The 23052-nt window shown below is 34.6% G+C and overlaps 1 protein-coding gene and 1 non-coding gene across 2 annotated transcripts; one reads left to right on the plus strand and one right to left on the minus strand.

The window, feature by feature from the left end:
* The first annotated feature begins 15850 nt into the window (after window positions 1–15850).
* Window positions 15851–21092, plus strand: LOC141697295 (glucose-1-phosphate adenylyltransferase small subunit 2, chloroplastic-like). Its single transcript, XM_074501590.1, has 9 exons — window positions 15851–16248; window positions 17268–17564; window positions 18080–18349; window positions 18454–18633; window positions 19490–19593; window positions 19685–19796; window positions 20094–20192; window positions 20358–20477; window positions 20792–21092. The coding sequence occupies exons 1-9, from the start codon at window positions 16006–16008 to the stop codon at window positions 20906–20908; spliced, it is 1542 nt and encodes a 513-aa protein (XP_074357691.1). The 5' UTR covers window positions 15851–16005; the 3' UTR covers window positions 20909–21092.
* Window positions 21093–22562: 1470 nt separating this feature from the next.
* TRNAG-GCC (transfer RNA glycine (anticodon GCC)) lies at window positions 22563–22633 on the minus strand. The gene has a single exon. It is a non-coding gene; the product is annotated as a tRNA-Gly (tRNA).
* Window positions 22634–23052: the final 419 nt, after the last annotated feature.

The following is a 23052-nucleotide window of genomic DNA, read 5'->3' on the forward strand; positions in this document are numbered from 1 at the left end:
GGGCTTAAGTGGGAGAATGGAGACTGGGGCACACTCTTTAGATCCTCCTTTGGGAAGGTCAGCGATGGAAGCCCCGAATTCATTCACCTGACTCCCGAAGAGACTATCATATATAATGAGCTCATAAAGGATAGCAGCGAAACTCCAAGCTGGGCTTTGTTAGAGGAGTTTTCTCTGATCCATGTGGGGATTTCCTCAGTTTTTGTGCAGGGTATTTTTATTCCCTTCTTATTTTCACTTTCTTTCATACATTATTGATACCACATATTTTTGTTTTTCCTTTATTTTTGCAGCCGCCAAGGAAATCAATGAAGAAAACTTGCCTGTCGTTGAGGAAACAGCGAGAATGAAAAAGGTCCGGCTTGCGGGGTTGGATACACGGGGCAAGGCACTTGTTAGATAATGAATTACACACAGAGGGGGGAACTTCATCACTGAATGGTAAGAAGAAGGGACTACCTTGAAAGCATGTATACCCGTTCTTCCCATGATAGCATTGTAAATTGATCCAGACTTTACCACTACAAAGTCCAACATCTGTGTTGCTTGTCTTGGTTCTTGACCTATAGTCAGAGGCACCTTAATTATTCCCTTCACGGGGCATTCGACTCCAGCAAAGCCATATATTGGAATATCAGTTGGGGTTAATTGAGAATCATTGTAACCCATCCTTATAAAGGTATCATAGAGCAAAATGTCCACCGAAGCTCCATTGTCTACAAGGACTCTCTTCACTGGGTTGTTCCCTATTATCGATGTTATGACCAGAGGATTTTCATGAGGAAATTTGACACCCTCTAAATCAAAATTATCGAATGTCATTGTTACTCTTGTCCTGGCCCTCTTTGGGGCTTCTCCGATAATATGCATAACTTCTCTGGTATATGCTTTCCTTGAATTTTTAGATGAACCAGCAGCAGTTGTTCCTCCAAAGATCGTATTTATCACTGGCCCTCGGGGTTGTGGTCCTCCAAAGATTGTGTTTATCACTGGTCCCCTGGGTTAGGGATTTCGCCCATGATCATCCTGATCCCTTTTGCGATCATCAAAGTTCCTTCTTCCCTTATTATTCTTATCTCCTCTATCTCCATTATACTTGTTCAGCCTTCCTTTTTGAATGAGGAACTCTATTTCATCTTTCAATTGTCTACACTCATCGGTGTCATGACCAGCATCTTTGTGAAACCTGCAATATTTACTCTTATCTAACTTGGTAGGATCAGGCTTCAGGGGCTTACGACAATGAACATCTCTATCTTTCTCGATTTCCTTCAAGATCTGACTTCTAGGAGCGTTCAACTTAGCATATTCTCTGAACTTTTGTCCAGGTCCTCCCTTCTTCGGGGTTAAATCAGTGTTTTGCTCAGTTCTAGGATACTTGTCCTTAGCAATATATTCCAGATCAGACTTTCGCTTCTTGCCACCAGCAGGATCGTTATTCAATACCGTCTTCCTCATGCTTTCCTCAACTTTGATATACTTCCCGACCCTGTCTTGGAGCTGCAACATGCTTTCAAGGGGTCCCTGCACAATGCTCATGAGGGATGCTGAACTTTTCTCATGCCCTCTCCCACCGATGAATTGCTTGATAAAAGCTTGACTTAGATCTCTGAAGGACCCAATAGAATTGGGAGGTAAACGGCTATACCATCTTTGAGCCATTCCCGACAGGGTTTGAGGAAAGGCCTGACACTTAATAGCGTCGTTCACAGGCTGCAACAACAATGCATTAGAGAATATCCTGACATGATTAGCGGGATCTCCAGTGCCATCATAAGCTTTGATGGTGGGCATCTTAAATTTTCTTGAGATGTGGGCATTCATTATCTTTTCAGTGAATGGTGGAGTTGGATCATTAGGATCTCCAAGGGGCAGAAGATCACTTGGATCAGCCCTTGGGACAACAGTCCTTCTTTGTAGCGGACCATCCAGGTCTACGATTGGAGGAGGATTTCTCCTCCTCAGAGGTAATGGGGGTCTCGGGGTCAGGTGCGCCTCCAGGTCGCGCTTCAGTCTTTGGATTTCAGCTTCATGAGCCCTGATCCTCTCCTGCACTTCTTGGGGATTCGTCCCTCGGGTGCTTCTGGGGCATTGGTTAGCATCAGGTATTGGTTATTTACAAGCACGCCTCCTCATTGGAGCCAAACCGCGTATATAGGGGGCGTCTGCCCTTGCGCTTCACTTCGATTTGCATGTCCACTTCCTCCAACCTCGGGGTATAGGGGCATCCCATAAGGGGGGTTAGTGGTCACAATAGTGGAATACTCATACCCAACGGGTCGAGAATTTACAGGTGCATATAGCTGCTGAAGTTGGGAATTCGTCCCTTGAGGAGCCGGGGGATTCGTTCCTTGTGGCTGAGGCTTAGTTGCCCCTATCTGGGTTCCTCCTTGGGTGGTGGCATAGGTCGAATGCGGGGGTATCTCCGCCGTTGACGAAATCGTTTGGGTCGTCCCAGTTGGTGTTCCTTTGGGGGCGTTGCTACCGCTCCGTATTCTCACCATGGTTATTGTTATGATTTCCCACAGACGGCGCCAAATGTTATGCATAAAAACTTAGGGTATATTTAATGCTAGAGTTTGTGAGCTTCAAGGCTCGATTTGACTGCTCTTGTGTTTCGTGACTCACTCTGCCTTAACAAGATGTCTACGTACCTTGCTATTTGCCAAGGATCAAGTCAAAAAACGTAGTTCTATTTGTGGGGTGAGACCCCTTATATAGGCATGGGATGCATTCGAATTAGGTTAGGGTTAAGAGACTTGGTGGAAAAGTCTCAGAATTAGAATGGACTTTGGAGTCCTATAATGCAGGAAGTTGATTCTTTATCTTATGGGATTTCTTGGAGGCCAATCTCCAATGAATAGTGTCCTTATTAGACTTTACTGATCAGCTGATTTATTCCTTATTAATTAATATTCTGGGCTATTGGGCCTTTTTTGTTCCATTAGGTCTGATCAATGTGTTAACCTTCCTGGGTCTGAACAATGTGTTAACCTTCTTGGTCTGAATGTCATACATGTGGCCTTTTTTAATGGGCCTTGCAGTCCTAGATGCAATATTAATGACGTAACTAAGATTTATTTTATCCCTTATCAGTTTTGAAAATATTATTATAATTAATATTTTTTTGATTTTTATATAAATTAAAAATTAAAATATAACATATATATTAATTAAAAAAAAGAAGAATTTAAAAATAATTATTTTAAATATGCATGCATTCGCTTAATGTCAAACGTGTACTCAAATTAAAATTAGTATTCACTAGGTAGAAATTTATGAAGATTTCTTACTCAAGACTCAAGAGTCGAGAGTTCTAAAGTTTGAAAGTTGTCAGCTTAGCGAGTAATGCACCACTATGGTTTCCAAATTACATGTCATCTTCGATAGTTATGATCCAAAAATTCAAATTTGGATCACCAACTGATCCAAATACTGATCCAAAATTCTGACCAACTCCAACGGTGCGATCCAAATATTTGATCCAAATTACTTTTTATAAATAATATTATATAAATATCACATTAAGTAATTTTATCTTAAATTTATCATTATTAACAATTTATATAACATTTCATAAATTAATTAAATCAAAAAAAATTAATACACATAAAAATATTAAAATTGTGTACTTAATTCACGAAAAACACATTTATTGCAATAATTAACATAAAAAATATTATTGATACACAATAATTTTTCGAATTAGTATATTCTTTTCACATATTTAATTAATGCATATCTAAGTGCAATATGTATCTCTTTATTTTTTAAAAAAATTTAATGAAATTATGTTTTTTCATTATTTTAAATTTTATTTTAAAAATAAAATTTGTTAACTATTAATTATATTATGTTATTAATTATATAATTAAATAATCAAAAATCAATTTAAAATCTCATAAACTACAAATAACAAAACCATTATTTTATATTAAATCAAGTGATCCAAATTTGGATCTGTGAACAGTAGTGATCCAATTCACTGATCCAAATTTGGATCACCATTCGGATCACGGTTGGAATGAAATTTGGGGTAATCTGACCCAAATTTTAATATTTGGATCACCGTTGGATTTGCCCTATGGCCATCTTCAACAGTTGTGATCCAAAAATCCAAAATTGGATCACCGATCCAAATACAGATCCAAATTTCTGACCAACTCCAACAGTGTGATCGAAATATTTGATCCAAATTACTTTTTACATATAATAATATATAAATTTCATATTAAGCAATTTTATCTTAAATTTATCATTTAATCATTATCAACAATTCATATAACATTTCATAAATTAAATAAGTTAAAAAAATTAATACACATAAAAATATTAAAATTGTGCACTTAATTCATGAAAAACACATTTGTTGCAATAATTAACATACAAAATATCATTAATACATACTAATGTTCCGAATTAGTATATTTTTCTCACAAATGCTCAATTAATGCATCTTTAATTGCAATATGTGCCTCTTTATTTTTTATCTTTAAATTTTAATGAAATTATGTTTTCTCATTATTTTAAATTTTATTTTTAAAATAAATTTTGTTTGCTATTAATTATATTCAGTTATTAATTATATAATTAAATAATCAAAAATCAATTTAAAATCTTATAAACTACAAATAACAAAATTATTATTTTATATTAAATCAAGTGATTCAAATTTGAATCAGGAACAGTTGGATCACTACTACTGTTTATTGATCCTTGGAGCACCAATTGGATCACTGTTGAAATGGAATTTAGGGTAATCTACCCCAAATTTGGATATTTGGATCACCGTTCCGTTGAATTTGCATAACGTCTTGCAACTCCTCGCCGAAATGTTTGTATTGATTGATCCGAAAAGTGTTGAGCTAAAAGACCAGATTTAAATTCTTCTTCATACTCTTCTTGGGCCCGGGTGGAACCATTAGTGCTATTTGGTCGTGGGCTGGGTCTATCAGAAGACCCTTTTTTAACATTAACTAACGAACTTTTGAAAATGTGGGGAATTACTCACACCGCACACAAGTCTGATATCAACCAAGTTACAATACAACATAAGGACCAAGTACTTCGGTACAACTTAATAAGGATTAGTCCTTCGATTAACCAGTTTTGTAAAAAGCTGAAATCGGATTTAATTGATGAAAAAATTAATTAAATAATTAGAAATTAATCAAAATAATTAATCAGGTTATTAATCGAAATTAATTTAATATTATTTTTATTTATAAATAATAATATATGTAATATTGTTAAAGTAGATATACGAGAATATTATTTTTCTTAATTTTTATTTTTATTTTTCGATGTTCATGAAAATTTATTAAAACTCCTTACGAATACCTTTTATTTTGATCTATTCGTCCTCGATAAAAATTAGCATCAACAAATCACATTACACGAACAAGAATAAACTTAAGGGGTATTATTATTGAGAAGAAAACTGCTAAATATCTCAAAAAAATTCCCCAAAAATTTTCTTAAATCTAATGTGTTATATGAATAATTGACAATATTTCTAATAATAATATGGGACTCATTTATATGGGTCCACAAACTAAAATTAAACACATATCAGTCACGTAATTTGATAAAAATTTTGGGAAAAATATTCGAGACACCTAATACTCCTGCGCTGCTGAGAAAGAAAACACGCAAGCACAAGTGTTGTTGCTTTGCTGGCTTGCCATTTCCACGAGGCCCTAGGCCCCATCTCAAGCATATGCTTACTCCTATTATTTTTGTGCCAGTTTTTTTTCCTCTCATTCTGTTAAATCACTTTATCCCCTTCCCTTTATTTTTTTGTTTGTAGCGCAACTTCTGACCAGGATAACCCCACAAGATATCTTGCATATCAGATTATTATCAGTCACACTGAGCAGTGTATAGTGCCAAACTGATTTTTTTATTCAGATAAAAATTACAATAGAAATAATTATAAATTATAAATTGAAGATATAAAGTTTGACCTAATATTCATCATGCATACAACCTCAGTTGTAGCTGTAGACAGAATATAACGACTAGTATAGGTTTTACTTGAAAATTAAACCTGAATAAGATAATATAATTTTTAGACCTTATTCTCGAGTTTTTTTAAAAATAATAAAATAAGTGATTGAAAGATAAAATGCATTCGATTCTAATTTTTGAGTGAAAATTTTGAAGTGATGCCAAATTTGTATTTACGGCCGCTTGTTTTCGTCACTTTCTAAAACTCATGAGTACATTTATGAGTAAAATTAGAAATATCTTTTATTTTTCATCTTTTATAAAACTCGCGAGCAAGGTATTAAGTTTTTAGCAATGCAAGTAGTGGCGGACGCAGCAGTAGGATTCTTGATGGACCAAATTGAAAAAATAAAAGCTTAAAACCATGATTCTCATGTGAGAAAATATTGATTATCAATTTTCTATTAAATTTAAAATATAAAAATAATGAGAGAGAGATTTTGAAAGTAAATTAAATTGGTAAAAAATTATTAGAGGAAGATGACAACATCAAATTGATGAGAGCTTGACACTTATAATTTGATGATGTCATCGGTTAAAGGAGAGTTTGACACATCAGCTGGATGATGTATCGGCCACTAAAGTGCAAGTATCGTTATAAAAAAATAGTTTAGGATATATTAATTAAACCTGTAGTAATTGTTGGGTATAATTCTAACTAAACAACAATAATAGACAGTTATATATATATAATAACAAGAACAAGACAAATAACCAACTAACGAAACAAAACACAAAGACAATAACAAAGTATAAAGACTGTAATTGACAAAAAAAAAAAAAAAAACTTATCACTTATCGCTTTCCAAATTCTGATAAGAAGAAGAACACAACTGAATCGCCAAACCCTTCAAGAGGACTTGACTGTTCTTGAAGAGATTATTGCCCACACTTAAGCTGTGATGGAATGCAGCAATATCGCTTATAGGATAAAACAACAACAGATCAATCTGGCCACAGAACCAACAATGATCAACGGCGACTCGCACATCAGTTTGCCCATAAAACCTATGCAACTCATATATGTTTGCGAGGTAGACACCGAGACTTGTGTCAAAACAGAAAAAGTAAATAAAATGGGTTTTCCTTATTATTTATATTATATCCTGATTAATTAATATTAATATTACAAAATATATTCAGAGTATGATTAAAATAATCCTTACTCAATATATTTTATATTAATAATTAAATAATCAATATAAATAATTAAACCTGTAATAGAAAAGAAAAATATAAGAGTTCCCAATAGCACTAGGTCACAAAAGCATTCCACTTATGCTAGTAGTTGTAAATAACACTAACACAAGATACTATATAAACTCAATATCTTTCTTTTACAATGTGGGACAAAATCCCCGTAACCCATTTCAAACAAGTAACTTTGTCGCAATATATTCATGGATTTCACTAAGAAAATGTCTTAGATCCAAATATGAAAGTTTAAGTTCTCATATCAAGGAACAACCTCCAAGTGTTAACTTCCGGAAATCATATCAAGAACATATATAAAATATGCCTCAAACTTTCCATTTTCTAACAATCCCCCACAAATCCATAATCAAATTGCATACAAGATTTTATACATGACATGTTTTTCAGAGTCAGTACCCTTCCGGGTTTGAACCCTCCTAAGTCCTCTACTTCGATGGCTACCGGATACAGATGGAATGTTTCACCTTGAATCTTTATCCGTTGGGTGTAACCACACTCCAGAGAAGACGACAAGTCAAAGGCTATGGTGCCAATCTACGGCTTTGAGACGTTAATGGTCATGTCTCAATCCTGTTCGTCGAATGTTTCGAGGAATAACCCTTTCCTCTAATTGCGACCACACAATTACATTCGTTTAGCTGGGCATCTCCAGAGATATACTGTTATCATCTCGTCAAACGACTTGACCCCATTCAGAGTTCAAATAACTCTTGCTAACTAGCAGTTCAAGTACCTCTTAAGGTTTATAGGGGATAGACTCAGATACATAAGTATCTAAATGTATATGGTAGAGGTACTACCAATTCATCCTTACAACTTGTTATTGCCACATTGAATACACTTCGAGGGATCTCCTCTCAGGTGTATTGGGTTCCCGATGTTGATGAATTATGATGGGTTACCAGTCTCATCCCCAACCTCGACTTAAGGATTATAGCATGCTCAAGCCCTTTAGTCAGCAGATCAACTATATTATCTTGAGTTCCTATGAACTCTATAGCAATAATCCTATCAGAAACAAGACCCCTTATAGACTTTAGTCTAACTTGGATGTGTCTCTTTATTTTAGCATTATACTTTACACTTATGACTTTGTCGATAGTTGTACGGCTATCACAATGAACATAAATGGCAGGAAGCGGCTTGCTTACTACAGATAACATACTCATGAGTCCATGTAACCATTCAGCCTCCGTCCCCGTGGCATCAAGTACACACAACTCAGCCTCAAAAGTAGACCGAGTAATCAAAGTCTGTCTAGAAGACTTCCAGGATACTGCTCCACCCGCAAGGGTAAACACATATCCAGTCACTCCATGGGAACCAGATTTCTTAGCTAGCCAACTTGCATCACTGTACCCCTCGAGTACCCCCAGAAATCTCCGGTAATACAAGCCAAGGGAAATAGTTCCCTTCAGATATCTAAGAACTCTATCCAGTGCCTCCCAATGAGTCTTGTTTGGACAGCTTGTATATCTAGCCAACTTAGACACATAATAAGAAATATCTGGCCTAGTCACATTAGCAAGATATTGCAAACTCCTAATAATCTGATAATACCTTAACTGAGATACAGGAACTCCTTAACTATTCTTGACTAAGGCAACTTTTGAATCATATGGTGTACTAGCGATTCTACAATTTGAATAACCGTACTTCTCAAGTATAGATTTCTCTATATAATGAGACTGTGACAAAGTTATTCCATCAGTTAACTGAGTCAGCTTGATCCCAAGAATCACACTAGCCTCACCCATATCTTTCATCTCAAAGTGCCTCTTCAAGAAACTATTTATCTCGTTAATAATCTCAATATTGGTTCCAAATAACAAGATATCATCTACATACAAGCACACGATCACACAATCACTACCTCTAACCTTATAGTAGACACACTTGCCACTTTCATTAACTAAAAACTCGAAGTCTAAAACATTTTCATCAAACTTTTTATGCCAGTCTATAAGTGCTTGATTAAGGCTATGGACTTGACTAGTCTACATACTTTCCTCTCATTACCAGAAGCAACAAATCCTTCAGGCTGATCCATATAAATCTCTTTTTCAAGGTCACCATGAAGAAAAACTGTCTTTACATCCATTTGATGGATGATAAGACCATGTAGAGAAGCCAATGCAATAAGCATTCTGATTGTTGTCATTCGGGAAATTGGAGAATATGTATCAAAATAATCAATACCTTCCATTTTCCTAAAGCCCTTAGCAACTAGCCTAACCTTGTACTTATCTATTGGGCCATCAGGGTCTAGCTTCCTCTTGAAGATCCATTTACATCCAATAGTAGAACACCCAGGAGGGAGATCAACTAACTCCCATGTTCCGTTTGAAACAATTGAGTCAATTTCACTCTTTACAGCGCCTTTCCAATGCCTTGACTCCGAAGAATCATTGGCTTGACGGAAAGTTAAAGGCTCATCCTCGACATTATAAGTGATAAAGTCACTTCCAAAGTCATTGACTACCTTTACACGCTTACTCCTTCTAGGTTCCTCTACTTCGTTAGGAGTAGAGCTATTACCAGGATCCACCCCCACATTTGTCATCTTTCCCACATGATCAGGAATAGAAGTCGATGTGTGAGTGAGATCATCCTCAGAACTACCCAAAGGTATACCAGTCTTCATAGGGAATACTTCCTCAAAGAAAGTTGCATCACGAAACTCAATTATCGTATTCGCCACAATACCATCTATGTAAGATTTTAATACTAAAAATCTCATAGCAGTTTTGGTTTTAAGATAGCCCAGAAAGATACAATCAACAGTTTTCAGACCCAGTTTCTTTCTCTTGTGTTCAGGGACAAGCACCTTAGCAAGGCACCCCCCCACACGAAGATAACTCAAACTTGTCATACGCTTTCTCCATAATTCATATGGTGTCTTGTCCATATGTTTCAGAGAGACCCTATTCAGAATATGGCAAGCCGTATTCAGTGCCTCTCCCCACATGTACCTAGGCAACCCATAATTAATTAGCATATTGTTAATCATATCTTTAAAAGTTCTGTTCTTTCGTTCTGCCACCCCATTAGACTCAGGTGTGTATGGTGGGGTAACCTCATGAATTATACCATTGCTTGCGCAAAATTTATTAAACAATGTACTCGTATACTCACCATCTTCATCAGACCTCAAACGTTTAAGTACTTTGCCAGTTTATGTTTCAACTTCATTTTTATACATAATGAATTTATCTAGTGCTTTATCCTTATGTTTAAGCAAATAAACATAACAATATCTACTACAATCATCTATAAAGGTAATGAAATATCTACAGTGATCCTTAGTCAACACACCACCAAATTCACATATGTCTGAGTGAACTAAATCTAACAAGTCTGAATCTCTAACAAAATTATGAAAAGGTTTCCTTGTTTGTTTAGTAGTTACACACACTTGACACTTATATTTCTTATCAATGGCGTACTTTACAATCAACTATAAATTCATCATATTCTTTAGAGCACCAAAATTTAAATGACCAAGTCGTAAGTGCCACAAATCAGATGATTATACACAATTAACAGAAGGTGCAACACTATCATTAATAAAACCACCCAAAACGGGTTCAACATTTATTAAAAACAAACCATTAGACAAGTAACCCTTGCCAAAAAATGTACCAGTATGAGTAATAACTACTTTATTACATTTTAAAGAAAGTTCAATGTCGTTCTTAACTAAACAACTTCCACTTATAATATTTCTACGAATAGAGGGAACATGATGCACTCTAGTGAGAGATAGAAACCGCCCAGAAGCAAACTTCAGGTCCACGTTTCCTATTCCAAGCACTTGTGTAGCACTAGCATTCCCCATCATCACTTTCACTCCATGACTATGTTGATAAGATACAAACAAGCTAATATCAGCACAAATATGTACATTAGCTCCAGTATCAATCAACCACTCATGTGACAGATAAGTGGAAAGTAGTACAGGGTTGTAAGTAACATGTCCGTCGTCGGTTCCAGAGGCAACAACCTCACCAACGACCATGTTAGCTACATGCCCACTTGTGGTTCCAAGTCCAAGCACAATATTTGCTTGAGCTACCACAACAGCTTTCTTAGCTTTCTTATTTGGACAGTCCTTACTCCAATGACCAACCTGTCCACAAGACCAACATGGTTTGTTCGCCTTTGGTTTCTTAGCCTTGTTCTTGTCAGGTTTAGTGTTAGCCTTCTTGGTGACTACCTTCCTTTTCTGTCCTACAATCACTATATTCACCTTCGAGCTTCCATGTTCCACAGGAAACACATGTCCCTGTTTGGACTTGTGTTGCTCCTGTACAGAGATGTCCAACATCAAGTTAGTCCATGTGATCTCTCCTTTCTGTCTTTTCAGGGAGAGAGCAAACTCTTCCCAAGACTTAGGGAGCTTTTCAATCACAGACATCACTCGAAACTTCTCAGGCAAGACCATATCGGACTCACCCAAAGCATGAACCAACATCTTAAACTCATGAACCTATTCAGTCATGGATTTCCCATCCACCAACTTGAAATCAAGAAACCCAGCCATAGAATACTTCTCAAGACCTTAAAAATCAGTATTATGGATTTGGTCCAGCTTATCCCATAAGACTTTAGCAGTATAGGCATCTGATGAATAAACATTGAATAAGGTGTTCTCCAAGGCTGCCAAAATGGCTACCCTAGCCACCCCATCCTTCTCAGCTCATAAAGCATAATCCTCAACAGATTCAGCTTTCTCTTGATCCAACATCGGAGGATCATAATGTACCACTAACCATAGACCCTTAACCGTTAACTATAGCTTCGTCTTTTCCTGCCAACGAGAAAAAGAAGCTCCACCACTGAATTTATTAGGCATACCCGATAAATCAATTGGTTGGGGAAACGATATGTGGTCCGGTCAATGGTAGTAGTACTACCAGAACCATAACCAGTCTCAACAGCTTTGGGAACATCACCACTTTCGTTAACCATCTTGCTAATTAACTATATATAACTATAATCTCTTCAATATTGTTGGGTATAATTCTAACTACACAGCAACAATGGGCAGTTATATATATACAATAACAAGAACAAGACAAATGACCAAATAACCAACTAACGAAACAAAATACGAAGGCAATACCAAACTATAAAGACTGTAATTGACAAAGAAAGTAAAGAAAACTTATCTCTTATCGCTTTCCAAATTCTGATAAAAAGAAGAACACAACAGTTGAGTTGCCAAACCCTTCAAGAGGACTTGACTGTTCTCGAAGAGATTATTGCCCCCCACTTAAGCTGTGATGGAATGCAGCAATATCGCTTCCAGGATAAAACAGCAACAGATCAATCTGGCCACAGAACCAACAATGATCAATGGCGACTCGCACCTCAGTTTGCCCATAAAACCTATGCAACTCATATATGTTTGCGAGGTAGGCACCGAGACTTGTTTCATATTTATCTCAAGTGTACCTCTCAATTAGGCTTGTCAATGGAGCGGGGATTTGATCCGATCCGATTCTATCCGGAGCTTGATAAATGGATATGGATTGTATAAAAAAATGTCTGATCCGCTAAATATCCGATCCGATAAGGATCCGATCCAGTAAGAAGCGGATATGCATTTTACGTGATCCGATCTGTTAAAAACCCGATCGGGCTTAAATTATATATATATATATATATTATATATTTAAATATTTTAAGTTTCTAAGTACACAATTTTTATTAAATTTAAATTCCTTAATAGTTCTTTCTTGCAATTTATATATTGAACCCGATTCATAAAATATTCAAATGTATTCATATATTTGCCGGTTATGCAACTTTCAGAATAAATCTATATTTAATCGTAGAAAAATGAAATTTTACATAATCAATTTACTAATAATTTAATTTTGCTACATGAATCCTCAAAACTGAATTTATGTGTAAATTTTTGTGATGTAACTATATCGTTGCTATATTATAAAATTCATAACTTTCGATTGACTCGTTTCAATATGCAAAAATAAATAAATTGAAATTCGATGACACAAGTCTTTGAATGACTTGCACATTCATCTAAACAACTATCATAACATTTCATATATTTCTTCGTTCGTTCTTTTTTTAATGTTATTCTCTTGACAAAAAAAATGATATCAGATTTTTTCTCACATTTTTAGCTTTATACACTTTATTTTACAAATATTTTTCTTTGTTCGTTCATTTTCGATGTTCCTCGTGTGATAAGTTGAATAATTAGTTTATTTCATTTCGAGATATTTGTTTTCATTAGATGATAAATTAATTTTACGCATATTATACACTTAATTTACAAGTATTTTAATTTTCTTAAAGTTACTTTTCGTAACTTTTGGTAATTTTAAAAAAAACTTACAAAATTATTGTGCAATTAAATTACGTAATTAATAATAAAATAAATATTTTATATCATAAATTATTCTATAATCTAATAACCCTTCTAAATTATAAATAATAATTGAGTCTTAGAGTTATAACTCCCACCAAATACCGTAATTGATGGATCTGGTGACTATGTCATTGCATATTTGTAATATTAGATAGCTTTAATTTCCAAATATTTTTCATTTTCATTTTTAGAAATCAGCATGTAGCAAGAATAATTTAATTTAAGAAATTTTATATATTTAGATCAAAATGGATTGGAGTTTCGATCCAAAATCCAAAAATCCTAATGGGGCGGATATGGATTGAGCTATAATTTATCCGATACGCGATCCGATCCGAAAAAATTAAATGAATTTGGATTTACTTAAATCTGATCCAAATTCGACCCGTTGACAAGCCTACTCTCAATATATAGGCATCCCAAGTTACTCTTCTTCTATTTTACTCGATGTGGTACACCAAGTAACAAAACAGAAAAAGTAAACAAAATGGGTTTTCCTTATTATTTATATTATATCCTGATTAATTAATATTAATATTACAAAATATATTCAGAGTATGATTAAAATAATCCTTACTCAATATATTTTATATTAATAATTAAATAATTAATATAAATAATTAAATTTGTAATAGAAAATTAAAATATAAGAGTTCTCATTAGTACTAGGCGACAAAAGCATTCCACTTATGCTAGTAGTTGTAAACAAGACTAACACAAGATGCTATATAAACTCAATATCTTTCTGAGACAAAATCCTCATAACTCATTTTAAACAAGAAACTTTGTCGCAATATATTCTTGGATTCCACTGAGAAAATGTCTTAAATCCAAATATGAAAATTTAAATTCTCATATCAACGAACAACCTCCAAATATTAACTTCCGGAAATTATACGAAGAACATATATAAAATATGGCTCAAACTTTCCATTTTCTAATAGTAATAATATCTACGTACAGAGATCACTGTTATGATGTTTTTTTTTAATAATTAACCGGTCCAGACATCTACTTTATTTTTAACAAAATTCGAATTTAGTAATGGAAGATAGAGATGTAGCTTTACACCAACGGATGCAAGGTGATTGTAATGATATGTATTGAGTCCATGAATAAAAAATCAAAAAGTAGAAAAACGTAGCTCAGATAGCGTTACTTCGCGGGGTGCATTTTCATTTCACGTCTTGATTCGGTGTTACGTTGAACTACAGTAACATGAAACCCGGCACGGGTACCGTACTCTTTTATCTTCTTTTTTTTTCTAATTTCTCGATTTGTGCATGTCATTCATGCATGCAGGGGCTATGTTAATTTTCTCTATTTGTGCGTGATATCTTTTTTTTTTCTAATGAACTGCACACATATGTAATAAATAATATATTTTTTACCATCAGGATAGTGTAATTAAAATTCATTACTAATAACATATTTCTTAAAAGAATTAGGTGGACCAGTTTGTGCACATCATTTCCGATAATTCAGTAAAGAAAAAAAAAAAATTATCACATTGTCCCTACTCACTTATTTAAATGTGAACATTCACTTAAATCAAACTGATTAGCAACATGATATTTTACTTAATTTAGATATACACTTAAAAAATCAAATTTAAGATATTAGAATGATTAATTCTTAAAATCTCAATAAGTTGATACTGCAAGTAGGAAAATGCTTGAAATTTCAATTTTTTTTTTCAAATGTTGATATGTCAATCCCATAACTTTTAATAATATGAATCACGCGTGCATACATATACATATCTAAATTAAAACCCGCCACGCATATGACAAGTCATTTAATAAAAAAATTGAAAAATAAATTTAAGATACCTAACACTGCTCCCGCAAATATTATATTATGAATCCATTAAAATATCTAAGAATTTACTCCCGAGTTTTTATTAGAGAAGAAAGTAAATGATAGGAAGATAAAATACTTTTATCCTAAAAATAGGATGAAAGTTTTGAAGTGAAAATATGTAAAATTTACATTTATCACCACTTACTTTCGTTCCTTTTATAAACTCGAGTGTACGATTATGAATAAAAATTAAATTATTTTACTTGACTTACGTTTATTTTCCACTTTTTTCAAATTCGGGAGCAGGACACGGCATTTACAAAAATAACTAAAAAATGGAAGAAGGAAAAGAAAGAAACGAAGTTAGGTATAAAAAGGGGGGGGGGCAGTGTCTGTCACAGAGATCTTGCATGTGAACATAATTAATTAATCTCATGACATGATCCCTAGAAAATGATATCCTCCCAAATTACACACCCCAATTCATTAGTATCCCTACATTTTCACATTTCCCAAACTACCCTTTCCATTACTTAACAAATAACTCTCCTCCCTCCTTTGAGTAGAGCTTCTTAACAATGGCTGCCATTGGAACGTTGAAGCCACCTCACACTTCCGGCGCCGGAAATTCCACCGCTCCGGCGAGAGATTCTCGCAAAACGACGTCATTTAGAAAACTGTCATTTTCATCTCAAGTTTCCGTTAAACTCTCGCATTCTGTTCAACGACGTCGTTTTCGAGCTCCTTCTGTTGTTGTGTCTCCTAAAGCTGTTTCTGATTCTCAGAACTCTCAGACTTGTCTCGATCCTGACGCTAGTCGAGTATGATTCTTATTATTATTTTATTTTATTTTATTTTATTTTTTCTTGTTGTTTTTACTGTTATATTAAGCTAATTTCATTTTTGATGAAACGTTGTTAGTGAGTTAGTATTCGAAGTTTAATACTCGTACAGATCTGAGTAGATCATTTGTAATCATCATTTAGTTGATTAGAGTAGCTAATTGATAAGATTTAACTACTGAATTCACTGTAGAGTGGCTGATGTTAGTAAAGTTATAGGAATGCCGATTGCGTTTCGCTGTGTTGAGTGAAGTAAATAATGAACTTGATTTTCGAGATTGTTAGACGTAAATGTTTTCACTAAACAAGTGGTAAATTGTGGAATGATGTACTGATCGGAATCAGATACAAGCTATACAGGTGATCAGTAATCTCATATACAAAATTGATGATACTTTGGTTGCTTCGGACTTTGTGTAGTTGAGTAATGTTTTGTGGTGTCAAATAGGGTAATAAACCGAGTTCGACGTGCTTTAGGAATGAATGAGTGATCGGTGCTTGTATGTGTTCCTGGATTATGTGCCTAGCATTTATGAAAGATGCCTTTACAGTTGATGATAGAATCACGAGATCTTATAAATTTCCTAAGTAATACTTCAATGTATATGAACTGATTTGACAATTTACGAAGAGTAAAGTGACATGTACATAGGAATCTATGCCTTGGAGGTGTATGTGTACTTCATTTATGATAGTAACGTTTGAACACAGCAACATGCCGCATGCAACATACACCAACTGTGGAACCTGGGTAATCCTGTTTTATTGTAAGTTTGGATGCTCCCATGCCTTGAAAGTTGAAGGGAGTTAAGGTGTTGTTTTGAATACATATAAAATGAGGATTTGCAATGTGCTATTGATTTCGTGGGTTCTCCGAAGCATATATCAAGATTGTTTTGAGCTAAATAACTAAATTACTCATATGGTAACATGCTATATCATTATGTTATTTAAGGCTTTACATGTGAATTTATTGTCATCTATCAAATTATCTACAGAGTGTCCTGGGAATTATACTTGGAGGTGGAGCTGGGACCCGTCTGTACCCTCTAACAAAGAAGAGGGCAAAACCAGCTGTTCCCTTGGGAGCAAATTACAGGCTTATTGATATTCCTGTTAGCAATTGCTTAAATAGCAACATTTCTAAGATTTATGTTCTTACACAATTTAATTCTGCATCGCTCAATCGCCATCTGTCACGTGCTTATGCAAGCAATATGGGCGGATACAAGAATGAAGGGTTTGTTGAAGTTCTAGCTGCCCAGCAGAGTCCAGAGAACCCGAACTGGTTCCAGGTATTCTTAGTCCGACCAAGTTCAGTCCTATCTTCTTTACTGAACTGTGATTACATTGCTGTGATTGAGAAAATTTCCATATAAAATTCTTTGTATATTATCATGATGCAACTATGTTGTTGTATATGTGTTGCATATCTTGTATAAATTTAGTTAGAAATAACTGTGTCGATGTTTAATAAACGTAAAATTTATATGCATTAGTCCTTGCATAGAATGTTCCTGTTGTAATAATTAATGTTATAGCCTTCCCCCTTTTTGTGCACTGAGTACTGTCATGCTTGATGCATCTGCTTCCTGGTTGTCTCTCTAAATATAATAGTATATAATTATATTCTTATTCATTCATTTATTGACACATGAAAGTAAATAAGATCAATTTTTTTCAAAGCAAGCCCTCCCTGTGTTGCTTGATTGCATGCCTCTAGATGGCATAATCTCCGAGTACGCGTCTTTGTTCATATGTTTAATTCATTAGGATCTTTAACCTGACTGTCAGTTTTAATTCGTTCCAGGGTACGGCTGATGCGGTGAGGCAGTATTTGTGGCTGTTTGAGGAGCACAATGTACTAGAATATCTGGTTCTTGCTGGGGACCATCTTTATCGTATGGACTATGAAAAATTTATTCAGGCACATAGAGAAACCGATGCTGATATTACCGTCGCTGCCCTACCAATGGATGAGAAGCGTGCCACTGCCTTTGGTTTGATGAAGATCGATGAAGAAGGACGCATAATTGAATTTGCCGAGAAACCACAAGGAGAGCAATTAAAAGCTATGAAGGTAAATTGATTACGGTGCCAATTTTTCAGTTTGTATGTTGTTTTAGAAACTAGAATTGTAAATTAAAGTTTAATCTGTTACCTTCAATTGATTTGTTTTTTTAGGTTGATACAACAATTTTGGGCCTTGATGATGTGAGAGCTAAAGAGATGCCTTATATTGCAAGTATGGGTATATACGTTGTCAGCAAAGATGTGATGATGAGTTTGCTCCGTGACAAGTTTCCCGGAGCTAATGATTTTGGAAGTGAAGTTATTCCTGGTGCAACTTCGCTTGGTTTAAGAGTAGGCAATCTTTATCTCTGTTCTTTAGTATGATGCACTGCACACACACACACACACTACATATTATATATATATATATATATATATCGATACTCACGAAAACACCTGTGCATCAACACAATGCAACAGAATTCTAGGAACCAAAGCTAAGGACACGGGGCAACTACATCCATGTTTGTTTAGAGGGATAATAATTTCCAGATTGTTCCCTATACACTCTAATTTAAAGGACTATTTAAATCTCAGTCATGTTAATGGGGATATAATACTGTCTCACAATGTATTATAATCCCTTGAAAATGAACTAAACAGATGGTTGATATCTATTTTATGGGATAATAGTCCTTTAATTTTGAGTAGACGGGGTAATATTCAGGGAATCATAATCCCTTGACACACACATGGCCCTGTTTGTAACTATGCCTTTAACCTCTGTTGCGTTTATCAACAGCATTTGATAATGTTTCTTAACTAGAAATGTAAGGATGTGGAAGGCATAATTTTGTAGTATTTAGTCTACTCCTGAGTTTTTCACCAAATTAACTCCTGAATTTGTTGGCAAGCTGTACTGTACAAAGTATATCTACTTAACTGAAACTTTCTCCAGTCAAATCATTGATCAATACCTAAACGGTCAGATGGCTAGCGCTAATGAATCAGTTTATTTAAATCATCAACTATTAAGAGTATATTTGTTCCCTAACTGTCAAGGGAACCAAAAAAGAAACCCCAATATGTTATGCCCAAAAATTTCCATAATCTAATTCCTACAGATTTCTTATGTGCAAGCTTACTTGTATGCCCCATTATGTTATGCCTAAATATTTCCATAATCTAATTCCTACAAATTTCTTAGGTGCAAGCTTACTTGTATGATGGTTACTGGGAAGATATTGGTACAATTGAGGCGTTTTACAATGCCAATTTGGGAATCACAAAGAAGCCAGTGCCAGATTTCAGGTAATTTTTCCTGCTCTCGGAGCCTATAAAATTAGTGTGCTTTCGCATATTATGTATTATAAGAAAATAAGGCCTGGATTTTGTTATGCAGCTTCTATGATCGTTCATCTCCAATCTACACTCAACCTCGATATTTGCCTCCTTCCAAAATGCTTGATGCTGATGTCACAGATAGTGTTATTGGAGAGGGTTGTGTTATTAAGGTACATACTGTCAGTTAATTAGCTTAGCTGTCTAAACCGGTTCTATGTTTCATCTTGTTTGCAAATAACAGATTTCATACAGCTGCTGGAATTTTATCTTGATTTAATTGCTGGAATTTTATCTTGATTTAATCAAATGAAACAAATCTAAATTATCGTGTGATATCTCCATATGATATCTCAAAAAAGTTGTTACTTTATGATATATTGCCTGCAAAAACTTGTGGCGAGCATCTAACCACCAGGTATGAAGGTTCGTCATTGTTTAATAAAATTTTCATATATATTTGTGCACAGAACTGCAAAATTCACCACTCAGTGGTAGGCCTTAGATCTTGCATCTCGGAAGGTGCAATCATTGAAGATACTCTTTTGATGGGCGCAGATTATTATGAGGTAATATTTACATAGAAGAAGCCAGTCATGTATACATTTTCCCTTAATTTAGTGCAATTGCTGTACTTCCATGATCTGCTTGGGATCATTTGGTCCAACTAAGAGTTTCTTGTTCTTGATCTGGCAATGGCCATTATCTTTCTAAAGGATTTTTTTGTTGTACAGACGGATGCTGACAGGCGATCACTAGCTGCAAAAGGTGGTGTTCCCATTGGTATTGGCAAGAATTCACACATCAAAAGAGCAATTATTGACAAGAACGCCCGCATAGGGGACAATGTGAAGGTAATATACAACTCTTTTACTTTCATCATCATCATCAAATAAGATATTATAGAACACTAATAGAGTAATAGTCAAGAAAAACATTATAATTGGTTTTTGGATGCCAAATGTATATTAATGTCCAAACTCCAAACAACTATACATCTAAGTCTTAGACTAATTATAAAATAAAAGGTGAAGTAAAATTTACTACCAAAAAATAGGAAATATGTGATGCTTCTCCAAAGTATTAGTTGCAGGTTTTTCATTTGCCTAATTTGCATATATAAGGTCTACCAGGAAGTGAATAATTATAGTGAAATTCATCATTTCAGATCATTAATAGTGGCAATGTGCAAGAAGCAGCAAGAGAAACAGACGGTTACTTTATTAAGAGTGGAATTGTCACAGTGATAAAGGATGCTTTGATTCCCAGTGGTACTGTAATCTAAATGTCATTTTCCATATTTTTACAATCAACTCTTGGGATCACTATCCCAACTTTTTGGTTAGATGAGTGTAACCATAACGATGTATAATACCATATGTCAATCTTCTAATAACACAAGTACTTGATAGTGGAGAAGTGGACTCGTCAAATTGCACTGTAATGGTACTTTTTCATTAGCAAAATCACTGTAAAGGTAAGCTTCAATCATATAATAATTAATAACTTATTTGTTATAATCCATAAAACTAAAGATATAAAGATCTGCACTATATCTTGATGTTCGTAACATAAGAGAAAAGAACTCATTACTTTGATTTTACTACATACTGGAAAATGTAAATGTGAAAGTGAAAAGTTAAAACTCCTAATACATTCTATCACTGGTTATATTGAATGGCTCAGCCCATGGAGTTGGTTACTAAGCTTTTGCCTAGTTGTAAATTCTAACTAGCTTGTCATTCATGGTGTTTAGTCTAGAGTGTCTCCTTTTACATCACAGCACCCCATTGTTCCTTCTTATGTCGTCCACTCTTATTGTGTTGACTTGACTTGGCCGCAGTAGTGACACAAATAGCACTCTATATAGCATTATTGGTGGATGTTGTTTGTTGTTTGTTCAATATGTGCTTAGGAAATGAATTTGACGCATTATAGAGTCAAGTTTCGGTGTTTCAGTTTAGCAATGCAAAAAATAAAGATTCAGTGTTTTACTAATCATACAATGACATAATGTGATGTACTACCCCTGTTAAGTTAATATGCAAGTGTGTGTTTATATTTTTATAGTGACAAGATTTATTCTGGGAAAGAAATAGAAAGGTGAGATGTTCTGCAATACTTTTGCCAGAATGATTTTATTATCATGTCTTTCCAGTAAAGTTAATGGTGTATATACTTCGCAAAAAGAATCTATTTTTAGCTCATAAGGTGCTGAAGTGGAAGCAGAAATGTATTAGATACCCGTTATCTTTTTCTTTGATCATACATTCATACTAGTCTGTAGTCTCCTCTGATGACTGAACCCTTAACCTCCGGCCTACTGAGGGAGATCGTCTCCTCTGATGACTGAACCCTTAACCTCCCACCTACTGAGGGAGATCGAATTAGAGCACTCGTGTTTCACAAATATATTCTAGCCAGGTAGCCAGTTTGTGATGCCTCAATTTCCTTTGCTATGCACATCCAGTTTTGGTATTATTAGCCTCTCTATCTCAAAATCTAATGTGATTCTCCCAGGGCCGGTCCTGAGATTCTGCTAATTCATTGTAGCGTCTGAGACAATGAACTAGGCATATCATAGAAACTCTGGATTAACCACAGTGCCTCTTCCTCGTCATACTTGCGACAAGCTCCACGCCAGGTCCCGTTTTAACTTGAACCAATATGATCAAATTGATGTTATAGCTTACATTGCATTTCACAACAGACTTGACTACTAACGAGTAACGCCCGACAGAGATTGTTATCTTTGTATCCATGAAATTTAAAGTGCAGATTGAAGAAAACTCACCTAACTAGGAAGCTACTAAACTTGTCAAAAAATCAAAGTTGAGGGTGCCAAAAAATAAAGCTCAGAGGCATCCAATTTTTCTGAATTATCAGAAATGGCAGCGGACCCAGCCAACTGCTTTAGGTGCAACAAATCGTCATTGCTCTGCACCAGCCGGGAATCGAACCCGGGTCTGTACCGTGGCAGGGTACTATTCTACCACTAGACCACTGGTGCTGTTGTATAAATTTAGGAATTTAATTTTAGTAACTGAACTCATCTAGTTTTAAAAACATTTATTTGATAAGCTTTACAAATTGACAAAAAGACGAGACTAGAAAAGGGAAAAAGCACAAGTTAAAATCTCTATATTATAGAGTATCGCTAACGATAAAATCTCTGAACTCAAATATTTACATGATATTCGGGTGTTTTAAAAATTCTCGGGTTAATTGATTAATCCGTCCCAAATATTCGGTTGATTTAAATTTTTAAAATTAATTAATTGTTATAAAATTTTCTTTATCTAAGTATAAATATTAATTAATTAAAATTAAAATATTATATTTATTTAAATATAAATAATTGTAGAATTTATAATATAATAACGAAATAATATGGTTAGAACATCCTGTTGTGCAAGGCATGCATGTACT

This window comes from Apium graveolens, chromosome 11, assembly GCF_009905375.1.
Source record: "Apium graveolens cultivar Ventura chromosome 11, ASM990537v1, whole genome shotgun sequence".
In the NCBI taxonomy this organism is placed as follows: domain Eukaryota; kingdom Viridiplantae; phylum Streptophyta; class Magnoliopsida; order Apiales; family Apiaceae; genus Apium; species Apium graveolens.